This window comes from Corvus kubaryi, unplaced genomic scaffold (assembly GCF_017639235.1).
Source record: "Corvus kubaryi isolate FWS band 111438036 unplaced genomic scaffold, C.kubaryi_AGA036_p1.0 split3-37173, whole genome shotgun sequence".
NCBI lineage: Eukaryota > Metazoa > Chordata > Aves > Passeriformes > Corvidae > Corvus > Corvus kubaryi.
In genome coordinates, this window is record NW_024582085.1 from 593,413 (window position 1) to 609,924 (window position 16,512).

At 38.0% G+C, this 16,512-nt stretch overlaps 1 protein-coding gene across 2 annotated transcripts in view; it reads right to left on the reverse strand.

Moving 5' to 3' along the window:
* Positions 1-5,769: 5,769 nt before the first annotated feature.
* Positions 5,770-16,512, reverse strand: part of SPECC1L (sperm antigen with calponin homology and coiled-coil domains 1 like) — a 63,541-nt gene continuing 52,798 nt past the window's right edge. For both annotated transcript variants that reach the window (XM_042015128.1, XM_042015127.1), the window contains exons 14-16: positions 15,316-15,432; positions 14,719-14,778; positions 5,770-12,961 (exon numbers count right to left, since the gene is read on the reverse strand). In XM_042015128.1, the coding sequence (XP_041871062.1) occupies positions 12,872-12,961; positions 14,719-14,778; positions 15,316-15,432 (267 nt within the window). In that variant the 3' untranslated portion in view covers positions 5,770-12,871. The remainder of the gene's footprint in view (positions 12,962-14,718; positions 14,779-15,315; positions 15,433-16,512) is intronic.

Below are 16,512 nucleotides of genomic sequence, written 5' to 3' on the forward strand. Positions count from 1 at the left end.
GTACCTTTGAAGGACCCCAGAAATGCATCATTGGGTGTTTCTTTTCCCAGTCGCAACTCTTTGATTTTTGCAGCTAACCAATTTTAAGATTATTTGATGTAGACTATGTAGATTTTCTTTTAAATCAGCAAGTCATAGAAGATCCAGAGCAAATGTCCAAGTACTTTCACAGGACTGGCTGATAAAGGCTCCCTGACCAGCTTCTAAAGTTTCCTAGAAATTACTTTCCTTCCATAAAAGCATTCTGACACCAGAAGCACCAAACCACTGGTTCCTTCCCTCACTGGCCATGCCAGTATGGATAGCAGATCAGATCCCCATTGTTACCCAGTGATTTTATCCCAGTGCAGCTAGGAATTCTGCAGTGATCCAAGATGTTAAAAATCAGTATTAACACCTCCCAGAGCAACTGGGCCTCTATGTCTTCTGCATGCTCATTTTTCACTTCTGTACAAGTAACTGTGTTTATAATGAGCAGCTGCTGTTTTATGTCCAATTCAGCAGTTGGATAGGATAACTTCCATTACTATAATAAGATCCAAATAGATCTGTTGCCTTTCTTTTGAACTAAAAAATTAACTGCTTTTCTATTGATTTTATGCCATTGTCCCTGTCAAGTATCAGACCATAATTCTTGTGCATGTTTCATGTGCATTGTCCTTATCTCTGGGTATTTCTACTTATGCCCTCCCTTACCAGTGGCCAATGACAGTAAATGGACAGTAAGGAATACAAACAGCTTCTATATCTTTTGTTTTTTATAATATATGCAGGGGTGGCAGCACCAGGGAGTACAACTTCCCTTGGTCACTCTGGAGAATAAACCAGCATTACTATGACTGCTGTGCCCTGGCACAGTTTGAGAAGGGATGACATGAAGAGACAGGCTGAAACCACCTGGAAACAAAACAGCTTCCAGCAGCCTCCGCAGCCATGGGAACGTACTGCCACATGTTCAGAGCTGGCTCAGAGGTGAAAGGAGTCCAGGACTGCAAGGACAGAAACCAAATTTTCTGATTCTCTTGTAGAGCCAAGAAAAGCTTTCTCATTCCTGGAAAGCAGAGCTGCAGTAACATCCTGTTCACGGTTTCACAGAACAAGCCAAACTCCAGAGTTTTGGGCAGCTGAAAAGTAGTGATAAGAGTATTTGCACTTCTCAGACTTAGCAACTCAGCTCAAGCAATAAGCTCTAGAAAGCCTGTGTAGATCAACCCTTGAAATACTTCCTTCAAAAAGGTGAGAGCAAAGTAAATAAAAACCTCATGCTTGAGACCTATTGTGAAACTCACCCTTTTCTTTGCCGGCACTGCATGAGCGACACCTTGGGCATGTCAAGGATACCCCTGAAACACAAAACAGGCTCAGAACCAAATGCAGCCTGTCACTCTGGGAAGCAGAAAATCATACCCAGGTACTGAGGCTTCCATGTGGAGGACTAGAAATGATCAGTTTGCCTAAAACAGAACCTGGAAGAATTAATCTTATTTTAAATAGAAAAATTATTTCTGTCTTTACAAAGAGATGAATGCTTTATCAGTTTTGAGGCTCTTCTCTGTCACAAAACCTTTCCTTCTAACAAGAATAAATTATTTAATATGTGCAAAATTACATTTCAGGGATGCATATTTTGCCAAGAAACATCAAACTGAGTATTGCATTAGCACACGTGTTCAATGTTGTTAAAGAGGACATTTAAAATGGTGTGTTCTGACTTGAACATATCCCATTCCCACAAATAGTCCCTGAATCTCCTCAAAAGCAATGAAAGACACCTGTGTTTTTCAGGTGAAAGGATGAGGGCACAGTTACTTGAGGTCCTTTGAATACAACAGCAAATCCTTCAAAATTAAAAGACAGATATAGATACAGATATAGATACATAAATAAAAATCTGTGTGTTTGTATATATGCAATTACTTCACTCACATTGTTCAACATTAAATATTTGATAGCATTAAAATCAACATTGGGAAAATCTAGGTTTTTCTGAAGAGCGTCTCCTTTAACAAAGTTACACATGCAAAATTTTTCTGAAAATACCCATGGCTAAAATCATAATGAAGGACACTCCTGTGACAAAGACTGAACAGTTTGTGCAAAGGCTTCAATTTCAGCATAGAAGGAGTTCAGCTTTTACCAAAGGCTTAAGGAAAAGAAGCTGAAGTCAAGGTAAGATTTGCCCTCACATGGAAATGCAAACAATATCCCCAACACAGTCTGAATCCAGTCTGGGTCAGGAACGAAGGAAGGATTTTCAGTAATTTCTTATCAGGAGTTGACTACTCTCCGTAAAAGGCACTGCCCAAACAGACTGTGGCTTTATTTCTCTCAATGCTATTCAGCATGACAGACTACGAGATGGAATTCAATCTAAATTTAAGCACTCTCTGTAAACTATTAATAGAAGAAAAACTGGCAGCATGAATCATCATGTGGGAGCTGCAGAGCAACAGCTAAAATATAACTTACCTTTACACAATAAATGAACTGTTGGAGTTGAAAGGCCCAGCAGAAGTCACTTGATTCTTCTTCACTTGAACTATTCTCATTTTATTCTGAGGAGCAACGAGAGGGCAACCCTTATTTAACTTGACAAAATACACATTGTATTTAACCCAGTTTTGTCACAACACAAATTGGAGACAAAGAGTAACTGCTGACCCTCCTCTCCACCACTCCCTGCTAGGGAATAGTGTGTGCCGGAAATGTTGGTGCAAAATGACACAACTTCAGAGGTTTATAAAGTTGAGCTCATGTTTTAGCACCCCATTCCAATGCCAGCTGTACCTCTGGCCAAGAGGAGAATGGCAGCAAACATTCCCTTTACATTTCTTCTGTGCCCAGACCAAAGTCCAGCTGTATTAATTTCTTAGAGCAGCCGTTTCAAGGGGGGATTTTTTTGCAGCTCCTGAACTGCAAAGCTGACAATGCGAAGCTGAGATTTTGCAGACAGCCCTATGACCATGTGCCCTGGTGCAGCCCATGGACTGAGTGTGGCCGCATGGAGACACAGCCTTAACTCAACACAGTGGCATTTTGGTGCTCTGTGGGATATTTATTTTTGAAAAATATGATATTGTCAACAGCTTAGTGAAGTTGTCTCCAGACTGTTATGTCTCCTTCTCAAGTTTCTTTCATTTTTAAGAGCTTAACTTTTAGGCTTCTGGCGTGAGGAAGGAGCCTAAAATGGTTTAAGAAAAGGACATAAACGAGGGATTGAGCTATGCACAGCACTGGAGAGAAGCACAAATAGTGCCCTGCACTATAGAATCAATGCAAATATCTAAGAGCAAAAATACTGTGATAAGACACTACTGTGTCCAACCCTATTTTCATAATGAGATTAAGAAGGTTCCAAAGAACTGAAAATCCTGAAGAACAAAGACCATTTAAGAAAAGTCGACATCATATTTTTCAAATAGGACATTTCATATACAGAAATTCAGTTCTACAAAAAGGGTTAAACGATGGTGACACAGAGGGCAATAGCAGTCAAAGACTAATACAAACCTTAACCTGGATTAGAATTGGTGGCACCCGTCCCTCATCTGCTTCTTTAAAAATTCATAGACAGTTTTTTCTGAACAAAGACTTGCATGGGAGAAGTTTCAAATAAACTCTTCTAATAGAAATGAAACTAATAAAAATAATTAATTAGACATAAATGCTCTTCTAATCTTCAGCTGCCAGGAACAGAGACACTAATTAGCCAACTTCCCCATTCAAGGTACTGGGCTGCAGCACCAAGCAGTAATTCGTAGAGAAGGCACCGGAGCTTCCTCAATGCCATCACAACTTTTCAAGCAAATTCAAAGAAGAATTCACTCAACCTTTAGTATTGAGGATGAAAACAAAAACCAGCTTAAGATATGAGAACATCTCAACATGAAATGCTGGGCTCAAGGAAAGATAGTACTGAAAAACAACACAGACAAAGCACTGAGTGAGGGAGCTGAGAGGGGCACAGAATTCAGCTCCCTTTTTGTCTGTTTTTTAAGTTCCATCAGTAGCTGCTGGCTGCAAATAGCTTCCTACTTAATAAGAAAGTTAAGAAAGGAGTTAGCTTTCAATGATAAGGGTCTCCTCTCAAATAATTTTGTGTGGTAATAACACACATCTTCATGAGCCCCTCTGATCTCTGCCCTTTGTGGAACTACACCCAGCTCTCTGCAACATACATTATTTTTTCTGTTGATCAAAGCAATTGTGAAACAATTGAATGACAATTTAGCAGAAGTTCTGTATTGCTGACCTAGTTCCTCCACAGAATTCAACTGCAGAAAAACCATGACTCCGATATTAGCTTTTGTGATTTAATACAGTGGAATATTATATTGCTGTTGCTTCTGAGGTATTTATTTTACTATTCCATATAGCTGCAGCTTTTCATTACAGTAAGATCTTAGAAATGAATGAACCAATTTTATTATATTCAACTTAGACACACTTATGGAGCTGGTTTCACATTTTTAACAAAATTTTCTAGTGACAGCTTGGAAGGCAATCCATGAAAATACTTTGGTGAGGGAATGTTATTTCAGTGGATATGGGAAAGAAAAGTTGCAGCTCTACAGACTGTGCAGACACTGCAGTTTTAGCATCCCTCAGGCCTGGCCCATGTCCTGCAGTCCAGATGCCCATGTAGGTGGACAAGTCCCTCCCATGGTGCTGCCATGCACTTGCTACAGAAAAGTATCTATTTTCTGATATCAGTCTACTACACTACACTTCTGAAACATATATTTGCAAAAGAAGTATGAAAACTGAAGATCCATGCTTAAAAACAGGATATAAATCCATTTTAAGAACTAAAAAGAGTTTTCTTAAATCAGGCATGTTCTTAAACCACACACCTCCAGCACAACCAGACACTGCAGGAAGGACAGCACGGAGTTCTCAGGGAGAATATTTCACCTCAAGAAAGGAGAAACAACACATTTTCTTGCAGAATAGCATTACTGAGACAAAGACTTTCCTGGATTGCTGAACAGTCAGAAAACACCACACAAAAATCTCAAAAAAAAAAAAAAAAAAAAAGGCAGAATTAAAATACCTTTACTAGCCAGTGCATTCCAGAACAATATTTACAATAATTAGGAGCTCAGTCCAAACCTCTGGGTCCAATTTATTCCAGAACACTTGAAATTAAAGCTCCAAACGAGTATTTGAAAACAGTTACCATCCAGGATGATTTGAGACCAAACCAGACTTAAGGTGCTCTAAGCTTTATTTTCACCTGGAAAATTTATGTTTAGGCATCTGCTTTAAATAGTGTGAACTGTTTTAGAGATTAAGTCCCCAGCCTCTCTCCAGCCCAACTCCTTTAGAGACAGAGAGGGAGTGAGCACACAATTGCCTTATTTGGGTTGGGCTAAGTAACATTTAAATAATTCTAATCCTGCAATGTAATCCTGCAATGTATTACAGAAGTTGCCTAAACTGAACATATTCTCTGCAATTTCCTTCTCTAGAACAATACAGGCTCAGCAGATGCCTTAAACATGTCCCTCTTATCTGGGGTATTCACTGTCTTATCACCTAAAACCCTTTGGGGGTAGATCCTGTAAAGGCTGCTGGTATCCCAAGAGAGATATGACTTCCAAAAAAAATCCTGAGGTTATGTGCACACAAGCCCTTCACACACACACTAGCGGATGAACCTCCACAGTTGCTTCCTGCAACCCTTCTGAACAAACACAGTGCCAAAACCAGAGTTAAAACAGCCCCTTCTTGTAGCAGCTTCACCCAAGAAAACAAACACACGTTCTGCTATTTGCAACCTTTATTTCATGAATAATTAAGAAGAAAACATGGCAACATTGGCAAATTGAAGGCATACATACTAAATACTCATACAGAATACATTATGGAGAAAGTAAAATGCCCAGATCTTCAGTGGTCCTTGCAAACTGAAAGCATATTGGGTCCTTCAAAAGGTTTAGCTTAACATAGGCTTGCTGACTTTTCAAGGTCCAATGATTACCAACTTGTGCCTTTCAAACCAGAAACAGGGTGAAATACAATTGGAACACTCATCAAAATTTTCCTCAAACCTTTATTTCTCAGCTCTAGCCAGAAGCAAACAAAATGTTTTTTTCCTCCTTGCCATTTAAATTTATACACTAATACACCAGCCTAAGTATTCAAGACACAAGCACTTCTTGAAACATGTTCGTGTTACTCAGAACCTGCAGGAGTACAGATCTGTACACACACATTTATGCATGTGCATATAGGTACATCTATACATTTATGCAAAGCCTCTCTCTATGTAAGACGTGTGTAAACTATTCAAAAGGGTTCTGGGAAAAAAGCAAAGTACTTGTACTTGTCTAGAAGAAGAATTACTAAACACATACACTGACATACAACAGCTGTTTCAAGGGAGAGTAAAACCAATACAAATCAGAAAAGCTGGATGGATGAGAAGAGCTTTTAGAATCACTGGTTTTTATATCATCTTTAAAGGCCATGGAAAGTAAGCTTTAAATTAGCTATTTAGGAGATATCATTACTGGCTGCAGTGTCATCTCAAACAAGGTTACTCCTTATCCAGTATAGTGCTGTGAAGTCAGACTGAGGCATCAATAAAATTCCGTTCTTTTACTAAGCCCAAAATTCATCACACTGTTCTGTCAGATCTGCCTCACACCTGAACTGGAAGCACCCTCGTCCGAGAGGTGGAGGGTACCAATTAATGCCCTTCTGGGTTTGATCGGGAGAGTTCTCCAGTATTAATTTGGATCACTGATTGATTTCAGATACACTGAACAACTCTTGATCATTCCTGACCTAAAATGAACTTACAGTCTGGAGGCAAACTAGTCTGTGCCTTGTTTAGTAGTGTTATACTTTCTTCCCATTAGATAATATACAGAAAAAACACATTTCTGTTCAAAAAACCCTTCAGATACACATAAAAGTGCTACTCATAGACAGAAAAATTAACTTTACAATACACATAAAACCAAAAGTGTCTATCAAACTGAAATGCTATAAGTTACAAGGATTAATTACTTGAGTATGTTACATGTATTTGTGCCTAGCTGAACTGATTCCCAAGTAACCATCCTAACTGAACATATGCAATAATTGGAAACCATTAAAAGCCTCCAGAGAAATTTCAACAATGGAACAACAAAAAACCAAACCAACAACAAAAAGAAACAACAAAAAAAACCCCCAAAACCAAACAAAAAAAAAGAGCCCCCTTCTCCCCATTTGTTGAAAGTGTCTTCTCTCCACTTGTTGAAAGAGTTCAAAATCAAAAATGGACTATTCCACTATTGCAAGTGCAGTCTACAGTCAGAACAGGCCAGTTCTGTGGAACTGGGACTGCCAATGGCTCCTCTGCAGCAGGAAATGTCTGCTGGGCTCCCTCACTACCATATAAATACACCAGTTACATGCAATTAAAATAATACATGTATCACTAGGGTGAAAATGCACATAATACATTGCTATGCTGGGGCAGAGCAAGTTTTAAGCCTTGGCCTCCCCAAGCAGCTTCCTTATATTCCCAAGCAGCTTCCTTATATTCTAGAACTATGCAAAATACAAAAGCCTTAGAAAAGTGCAACAAAACTAGCTTTATGACATTTTTCTTTCCATTTCCATAAATACAATCTCATAAAAATATTATTAAACAGAAGCATACTTCCCAGTGGAGAACTAACAGGCCACATTTCAGCTTTTAGTAAATGATTTTGCCTAAACTGAAAACCCCTGAAAATAGGGGATTAAAATGAAACCAGCTTAATTACATCAGGCTGCTGCAATATTCTGCCAGAAGTTTACCCTCCTGCTCTGCATCCTCAAGTCCTGCTGGGACCGATGGGAACTTTATGTGCAACTCTGAGGCAGACACTGGCCTATTCCCAGTGGTAAGGAATATTCCAAGCAAAAGCTAATGTCAGTTGGAAGGAAGTCATCTGGTATTCATAGGTTTTACTACAGTTTCATTGTTAGAAAATAATTCTAATATCACAGAATGAATTAGCTCAAGGAGATTAGGACAGTGGCTTTCTCAAACCGAGTTCAAGGGTGTTGCATCCAAACAACTGGAAAGTGTAGCAAAAACGTAAGAAAAAAAGACACTTGTATCAATTGACAGAAATCAGAACTGTACAAACCTCAACCTTTTAAGTTATTTAGGCATTGATTATCCACAGCATACTTGCTACATATTCCAGATGCTTAACACGGGTTTGATAATTATAGAGCGTACTACAACACTGATTCTGAAATCAGGGAATACAACAGAAGGAACTTAGATGAAGGAGGGACACAGCAAGCCACACAGTAATTTAAAACCCATCCAGCCACTCTCCTGTGAAAGCAGAAACACTATTTAAGATACCTTTCTAAATAGGGACAATTAAATGTATTAAGAGAAGTCTGTGTTTTGCCAGTCAACACACCCTAACTTGGGAAAGCACAATGGCAAGTCCAGCACTCATGAATGATGAAGACACTTTAATAGCACTTCTCACCAAGTAATTTCTCAAACTGGTTAATGTTAGCTTAAAGAAAGGGATACAATAATGGTAGCTTAAAGAAAGGAATTGCAGAAATAGAGCTTGGTAGAACATAAAAATACAACAGAAATAAATATTTACCAAATCAAGGGAAGGACCACAAACAAGCTATACAGTTAACTCAGTCCATATATGGACATGACTATTTTAAGGTCCTCCTTCTAGGCCACCTCAGCATAACTCACAATAGGCAAAAAGTAGCATGAAAGTGTACAACTGCATTCCTTCCCAGAAGAATTTTGCCCCTTAGTAGTTCCTACTTGGGGCTGCGTTAGTTGCAAGAGGCAAACAAGAAGTCAAGTCACCACAGGAGTCACAGGAGCACAGTTTAAAGGTGTAACTACATCACTTCAGCCAGCCCGGGGCAGCTTTGGAAGGAACTGTCACTCACCATCTGAACACCAGGCAGTGTCCCCAAAGCAGGCACAGGCAGTAAGAAAAACAACCACAAGTTCTCCAAATCTCCAGCTTCCCAAATAATCTTGGTTAAAACTACACTGGCATAAAAATTGTGCCCTGGGCCAAATCTGTACAGAAATAGAATTGAGTGAAAGCAATTTTTTGGTGGTGCAAAAGAATCCAAATGCCTAAAGTGTTGAAACTGAAAAAACACTGAGATTAGTAATAGAAGGGAGACTCCAGTGTCACAGCTACACGATTCACAAGGCAGATCCTCAGCAGCTTAAACCACTGTACTGCACTATTACAGGAGGGGTTTAATTTATTTCTCCCCATGCACGTAAAACCAGAGCATCACTGCTGCCAGGGATATTAACAGGAGTTTACACCAATAAATTAAAGCAGAGTTCATTTAGCTCTGGCAAATTAAGGGCCTCCTAAGACATGATGATGGACTTTACAGAAAGACACAAACAGTGGAAATATTTCATAAAATTGGAGACAAAAAATTATCAGAAACATTACATGTAACTTGAAGAATATATTTTATGCAAAAGAGAAAAAAAATCTACCTTTAAATCAGAATCTGTGATAATTATATACTATATTCTGGATAAACTACCCACAAACACAAATTTAAAAGTGAAAATTTCACTCAGTTTTTCAGAGGCACAGGAATAAGACATTTTTTGTGAGGGCCAGACACTGGAGATCCTAAATTGGTGTTTCTATTTAAATAGACAGCCAAACCAAACTGGATTAAACAAAACCAACTGGAAACCAAATCAAGTGTAACACCCATAGAAGTGTTTCCATCCACAGGATCCAGAGGCTGACACAGCTGTACCTGCATCAGGATGTCCCACAGCTGCACTTGGTTGCCCACCCTACAGCTGGCCATGAGTAACCCTGATATTCTACAGCACAGGCACTTGCAAGGCACACAGTAAAATATAAATGGATAACAAAATATTTTCAGTACATTCAGAAATATTTTCTGGATTAAAAGGAAAGTAAATCAGCATAAACTTGCACTTCACATGAACAAAAACCCAGGCTGTTTCAGGATTAACTATGAACAGAAACCAAACACAACAGTATATTTATTCCACATCCAGAAGGGCTACAGCTATTTTTCCTCTTGAACAACTGAATGTGGTTTGAACCTTCAGAAAAAAACAGATTGTAGAGTGCAGCAGGGCATTATGTTTGCTTTAGATCTTCCATTGCTTCATTCCTCATTTGTAAAGGCTCAGATACATCAGCACACAAAAAAACTCTTCACAAAGCCCAGTGTTCCTGGGCTGGATTCACAGAGTTTTATCAGACAGATCACACCAAGAAAAAGTTTACAGAGCTCTGAAATTTGTAACAAGATTCCTTTTATAATTACTGCTAGCTTTTCTCTCTCTTCCTTTCTGAAGACCAGCAGCTCATGTTTTTTACAGAAAGGATCTGGCAAACGTGATTTCTCTTTTGACAAATGGTTACACTCCCAGTGTTACTGCAGTTAAGGACTCGGACAACATTCCAGGTAAACGAAGATGACCATTGGACAGAAAAAAAATCAGCTCAAAGCTCGAATTACCTCACCAAAACAGGTCATGAGTGACTTTAGATCAAGAAATGCTATCCTTTTCATTAGAAAAATATTTTTTTTAAAATCTAAGGCAATGAATAAGACAATCATAAATAAGGATATCTGTTCAGAGGATAAAGAGAAGGGTTTTTTAAACACTGACTGGCAAAATCTGGAATTTAATAGTAGGAGATAGAATGCAAGAGAGCAGTAATGCATATTTCCAGTAAGACTATTCTTATTGGAAACTAAGAAATGAACTAAAAAAAAAAAATTGAAGAAATATAGAGGAGAGGAAAATGCATTTCAGACTTATATTAAAATCTATTAATGAAGATTTTTCACTTGAAACCTCTCTTGCAACAACTGTCTTCAGATTATGTTGGCTCTTCAAATGCACCAATTAATAATCTGACAGTATCTACTTCTAGTTCTAAAGAGCTGTAAGAATGTTTGAGACACTGCTGCTCTGAAAACTTCTCCAAAGGCCCTCAGCACAGGTTAAGTAGTTATTCTGCAAAGTTCCATAGTTCCCACAGGCACATATCAGTATAAATGTGTATTCTTATACAATGCTGGAGACATGCTGAATTACTACTCTTCACATGGGCCATGTTCTTCAGATGATGGGGTTTTGGATTTGGCAATACTTTTGAGTTAAATCTGTGCTTTTATACCATGAAGAAGTTTCACAGATGCCAAGCACAATTGCATTCACTGGGTTAACATCTATGACATTCAAACTGTCCTTAACAGTCGTAAGAGCACCATAGAACAGATTTATTTTCTTTACAATGGGGTTACTGCTGAAAGAGCCTGTGCTTATAAATAGCAGCTGTTACAGAACTCACTGCTCAAGTTGGCTTCTGCTTAATATTAATGAGATGTTCCGTGGCTGAACTGCTGGAAAGTGTTCAGAAAAGCAAGAGGCAGAAGCAATGACAGAGTGAAGTCTCCCCTCGATTTGACAAGCAAGATTACAACAAACAGCTCGTCACAAATGGAGCCATGAAATCACCGGGAGCCATTAACATTCCACACCAGGCGCTGAAGTGCCAGGACGTATCAACTCAATGATCGCTAAGGCACTTAAACTCTCTTGCCCAAGAGCTGCTAAATGAATTCAGGTACATTTTCAGAAAAAAAAAAAAAAGAAGTTGAGCAGACTAAAGTTTCTCAATTCCTTCCTTGTGACAGTGAGTCATTTCCACGCAATATTTGAGACTACTGGGTGTACACACATTACATCAGTTCCTCCATAGTCCTTCCCAGAGAACATCTCACCTTCCGTCACTCAGATGAGGATGTGCAAGACCAATGAAAAACACACAGAAAACATGGCAAAGCTGGATTTTGAGACAAACTATTTCATTATTACAACTTATTGAGAGTATCTTCTCTGCAGAGGAAATGCTATCCCAGTTCCAAACTTCTACCACAGACATCCACGACATGTGCTCATATTGCTGTAGAGGAAAGCCCAGGGTAGCTGTGTGTGCTGCACAGGCAAAGGAGGAAGAGAGGAAAGAACAAGCCAGACAAGGGGTGATTATTGATTCATTTCTGTTACAATGGAAGCACAGGGAGTTTGCACAGATTCCTTGAAGTATAGTATACCCTGAAAGCCAGGAGCTGCATGTGCTAGTCTTTAACAATCCATAAGATAAAGATGAAAGCCACATCACTGTGACAGAGGTAGGCTTATAATGAAGCTTTAGAATGAAGACTTCTTCTGTGCCAGATTTTTCGAGGTATCGAGAGCACTTTTCCCCTCAGTTTATCATTATGGAATCAAAGCTTGTTTTCCTAGAATACTGTGCACATTTTAAAGGATGAAAAATAGGCAGTAACTAAGTTACCATTAAGAACTCTACTGTATTGGGCTGCCATATGCTGTGGGTAGAATATTCAGAGTCTGTGGAATCAGGATACTACAGAAAGTCCAGTAATATGATGCCATGTTATCCTTTTCTTTCTCAAAGCTTTATCTGTACATTTAGTCTCCTATATGCTAGAGGAAGCATTCATCTCACTCTCCCAGGAAAGAAAGTTTCAGGAAGTCTGACTGGAAAGGCAGCACATAAGTAGTCCAGGCTCTTTAGGCTACATAATTAATCTGAATAGCTTAATAACCTGGGTTATTCCAAGCACTGTGGCAACAAGTTCTTGCTTTTAAACAGTTGTTTCCATGCTTAGTAGCTGAAGCAATCTGAGGCAATCCATGATAGAGTCACTGAAGTTTGAGGGGACTCAAATGTTGCCAGTTTTCAGTGAAATGGGGATTAGCATTTCAGTAAGATTTCCATCTGCTAGCTCATGTTGGTTGTATCCCATGGATCTGCCGAATGATTAGGGTTCAGGTTTCAAAGTATTTGTAAATTGCTGTAACATACAGCATGACATTCTGCCAGTCTGGACGCTCCGTTCGCACCATTTCATTGATGTCCTGTCACAGAAAACAGATTGGTCAAAATCAGAAATGAAAACCTTGAGAGCAATGCAGCAGTGTTTTCACACATTCCTGGGAATGGTAAATCTGTCAAGTTTCCACAATTTAAAGCACTGATGAAGAAAGCTCTGTTTTCCTCAATATCTTGGTATTACTTACAAAATGTAATGAATAGCATATCTGTAGATAGTTCTTTTGTTGACTTAAGATTGAAATGTCTGATGCTGTGCATGCTCAAGCTGTCCCCCACTGAGCACAGCTGGTACAATAGTCAGACTTTAGTGTTCACACAACCCTGCATCAGCCTTGCAAATCAACTCAACCTACCCCAGGAACTGTGAGCCACAGAATCAAGACCCAGATATTAATTACAGTTCAAAATTCCCATCAGGTTAAGCATCAATAAATACTTAAATCCCACCTACTCTCTTCAGCATGTGTACAAAGCAAAACAGAGTGATGTAGTTTCTAGTAATTTCTGTTTACTGTAAAGCTCTATTTGAAAGCTTTGGATGCAGGAATCTCCAGAACTCAAAAAAGAAGTTGTGAGTTTTTTTAGCTGAACACCTTCAGAGGATGAATAACTTCTACTTGCATTCCACTCCTATTTACATACAGGAGTTTTCACACCCTTCTTCACCGTCTACTCATGTAATATGGATTAAAAAAAAAAATCCTCAAACATACACATCACATACACTGTGCATGTAGGTATGTAAATAGATACTAACTTATTAAGATGGATACAATTTGCACTTAGACTTAATTCCATTCAATTTGTCTGTTTATGGTATCAGTAATGAAGTACATCAGAAAAAAGGAAGGACAGACAGCAACCATTTAGATTAAGGCTGAATTATGCAAGAATTTTTGCAGTTATTTTCCACAATCTCATTCTTACATCAGCGCTTGGTAAGAAACTTCCACATTTCAAATCAGTGCCAAAGTCAAAGTATGAAAGCCCAGGAGCTGCACTGCCATTGTTAGCAAACACAATGCTGGGGGGGTAAAGCACTGATAAGGATCAAGGAAAGTGTTATTTTTAAAAACTCTGTCATACTGTTAGTTGCTAACTATGGCAGCTTTGTTAGAATTTAGGTTGCAAAAGTATCACTTAAATATAATTTCTGATAATGGCCATTTCAACATTTTCATGACCACTCACAAGGGTTTGGGATACTCTCAATTCCGCACCTTCAGAAATACTCCTTTTCTAGTAAACACTCTACTATTGAAAACTAATTATTTTTCTCTAAAATTTGTGTAAGACAACTTATAAACAACCACTGAAAAAACCTTACAAATATTTGCAATGCTGAAAAATTAAAAGTCTAAACTGAAGAGGCAAATCTCAACTCTCACAGTACACTGAGAAAAAGAAACAAATTACATTGCTTGATTTGTAGCTCCAGAGTTCCAGAAATCCCAAATAATATAGAAGTATGTCAGAGACAGGAGAGATTTAATGGATTCTTGAAAACTGTATCCCATAACTATTTCCCAAACTATTCTCAAACAAATTCATTGCCGTTATTAATATTTCTTTTTGTATTGAGAGATAAGTGTTGGTGAACCTTCCTTTTAAAGCTTAACAGGTCTGTATTTCAGTCATTATTTAGTGCAAGAACCTCTAGCTGAGCTCATCTGCTGCTATTTTTAAGTATAAACATCCAAATCTTTTGAGACTACAAAATAGAGTAATTTTGATTTTTATAAATGGGTCATAATTCATTCAATATGCATTTAAATCTTACCAGAGTAGATTTGATGCCAACACTTTCAGCTGCCTGAAAAGCCAAAGTAAAATTTCTTCTCTGCATGAGATATAGAAACATGTTAGAAAACAAGGAAATACTATTTCAAACATAACAAAATGATCTTAAGAATGTTCATAATAATGCTACTACTTTTGCTTCAAATGGAGTCTATAATTTGACTACAGTAATTCAAAGGAACCACAGGAATGAATGTGTTTTAATATCATCCAAAAATTTATGAAAGATTTTTATTAATTGCCTGTTCAGAAGATAATGCTGAATATCATTGTCAGTGAAGAACAACTGATTTATAAAATACTAAAGAAGAGATTATTTATTTTCTAAAAAGCATAAATAAAAAAATCTCTTCATGCATTAGTGAAATAATCTTATGTTTTTAGGATCTATTATTAATTGTACATTCTGGGCTAACACACCAATAGGTAGGAACTGTGGCAGACCAGAACACACAGAGATTATTTGGAAATCCTAGTAACACTGGGGTTTTTAGAAATCAAATTAGTTCATTGTTCTTTATTAACTCATATTAATTAAAGCATTGCAGTGCTGGGAATAGGATTTTTAATGTCTTACCTTGTCCTGGCTGTTCAGTTCTTGATAGGGAATATGGGCTGGGAGGTAAGTGTGGAGAACTGCACAGAAAGCCAGGCCATCATTCCAGCTGCTGCTGAAGTTTGTGATGTCAATATTCTTGAAGGGAAAAAAATATAAGCAATATCAAAGCCATAATCTAAGAATTATTACATGCTACCAATACATCAATACTTCTTTTTAATGCCTTTGAAGAAATTGGCAGAGAAAGCAGACAGCCCAATACCAACATTCTGTGGTAAGAACTGCACTACTAAGAAAAATATAATGATAAGAAAGTCAGTTATTCTACATATTAATTTCAGATAATATTAAGCCCTCCCTCAAAAGAAAGTGCAAAATGTATGCCTGAGTGTGTGTTAAAAGCTGTAAAATGCTGTGCTAGAAGGTAATGGATTTGGTGCAACTGTACACCCCAAAACAGAAAAGCAAACGAGTTAAATATGTGTATCCCAAATCCCTGATCAGGAAATGTGTTCGTATCTCTGTTAAGGTTCATTCTATTTTCTGCTTCTACTACATTCATATCCAGACAAAATTTCTAAAAGATGAGGACAAATTTTCTCTTCTAAACAAACCATTTCTCTATAGAAACTGATGTGAAGAAGATCACAAACAAAAGTTAACTTTCATTTGGAAATAAAGATGTTCCAGCACATTTAGTGCTGATAGTAGCAGAGAATCTTTGGGATTGAAACTGGAATTGAAAACTGCTGTCTTGCACTCTTGATCTTTTAGCTCCCGTAGGAAACTCAGTGGCACTAGTAAATGCATCTCCTGAGACTGTATAAATTATTGTAGAGTCAGCCCAGTCCAAAAGAATTATGAATAAGATGCCTCAGTGACCTTTTAAACGACTGTATATTTGACTGTTGGCAGTTAAACAGTGTTAGAGAGGCTAAGTGGATAGCAGTCAGTTTAAACTTTAGTTAGGAAACAACCAGTAACAACAATATATCATCTATCTTTTACACTTCCATGGAGAAATATAAATATGGTTTAATATCTAACTCACTTAACTGGGCTCAAGCAGAAGCTTACTTAGTTTTCAAAATTTTAACAGCAGGAACTAAAACCTCCAGTCACAGAAGTGCAGAATCACAATCACCTGAGCAAACCATTCACCTGACAGCAATTTAGTCATCATCATCACCTGTCTTTGACAAGACACTAAAACTT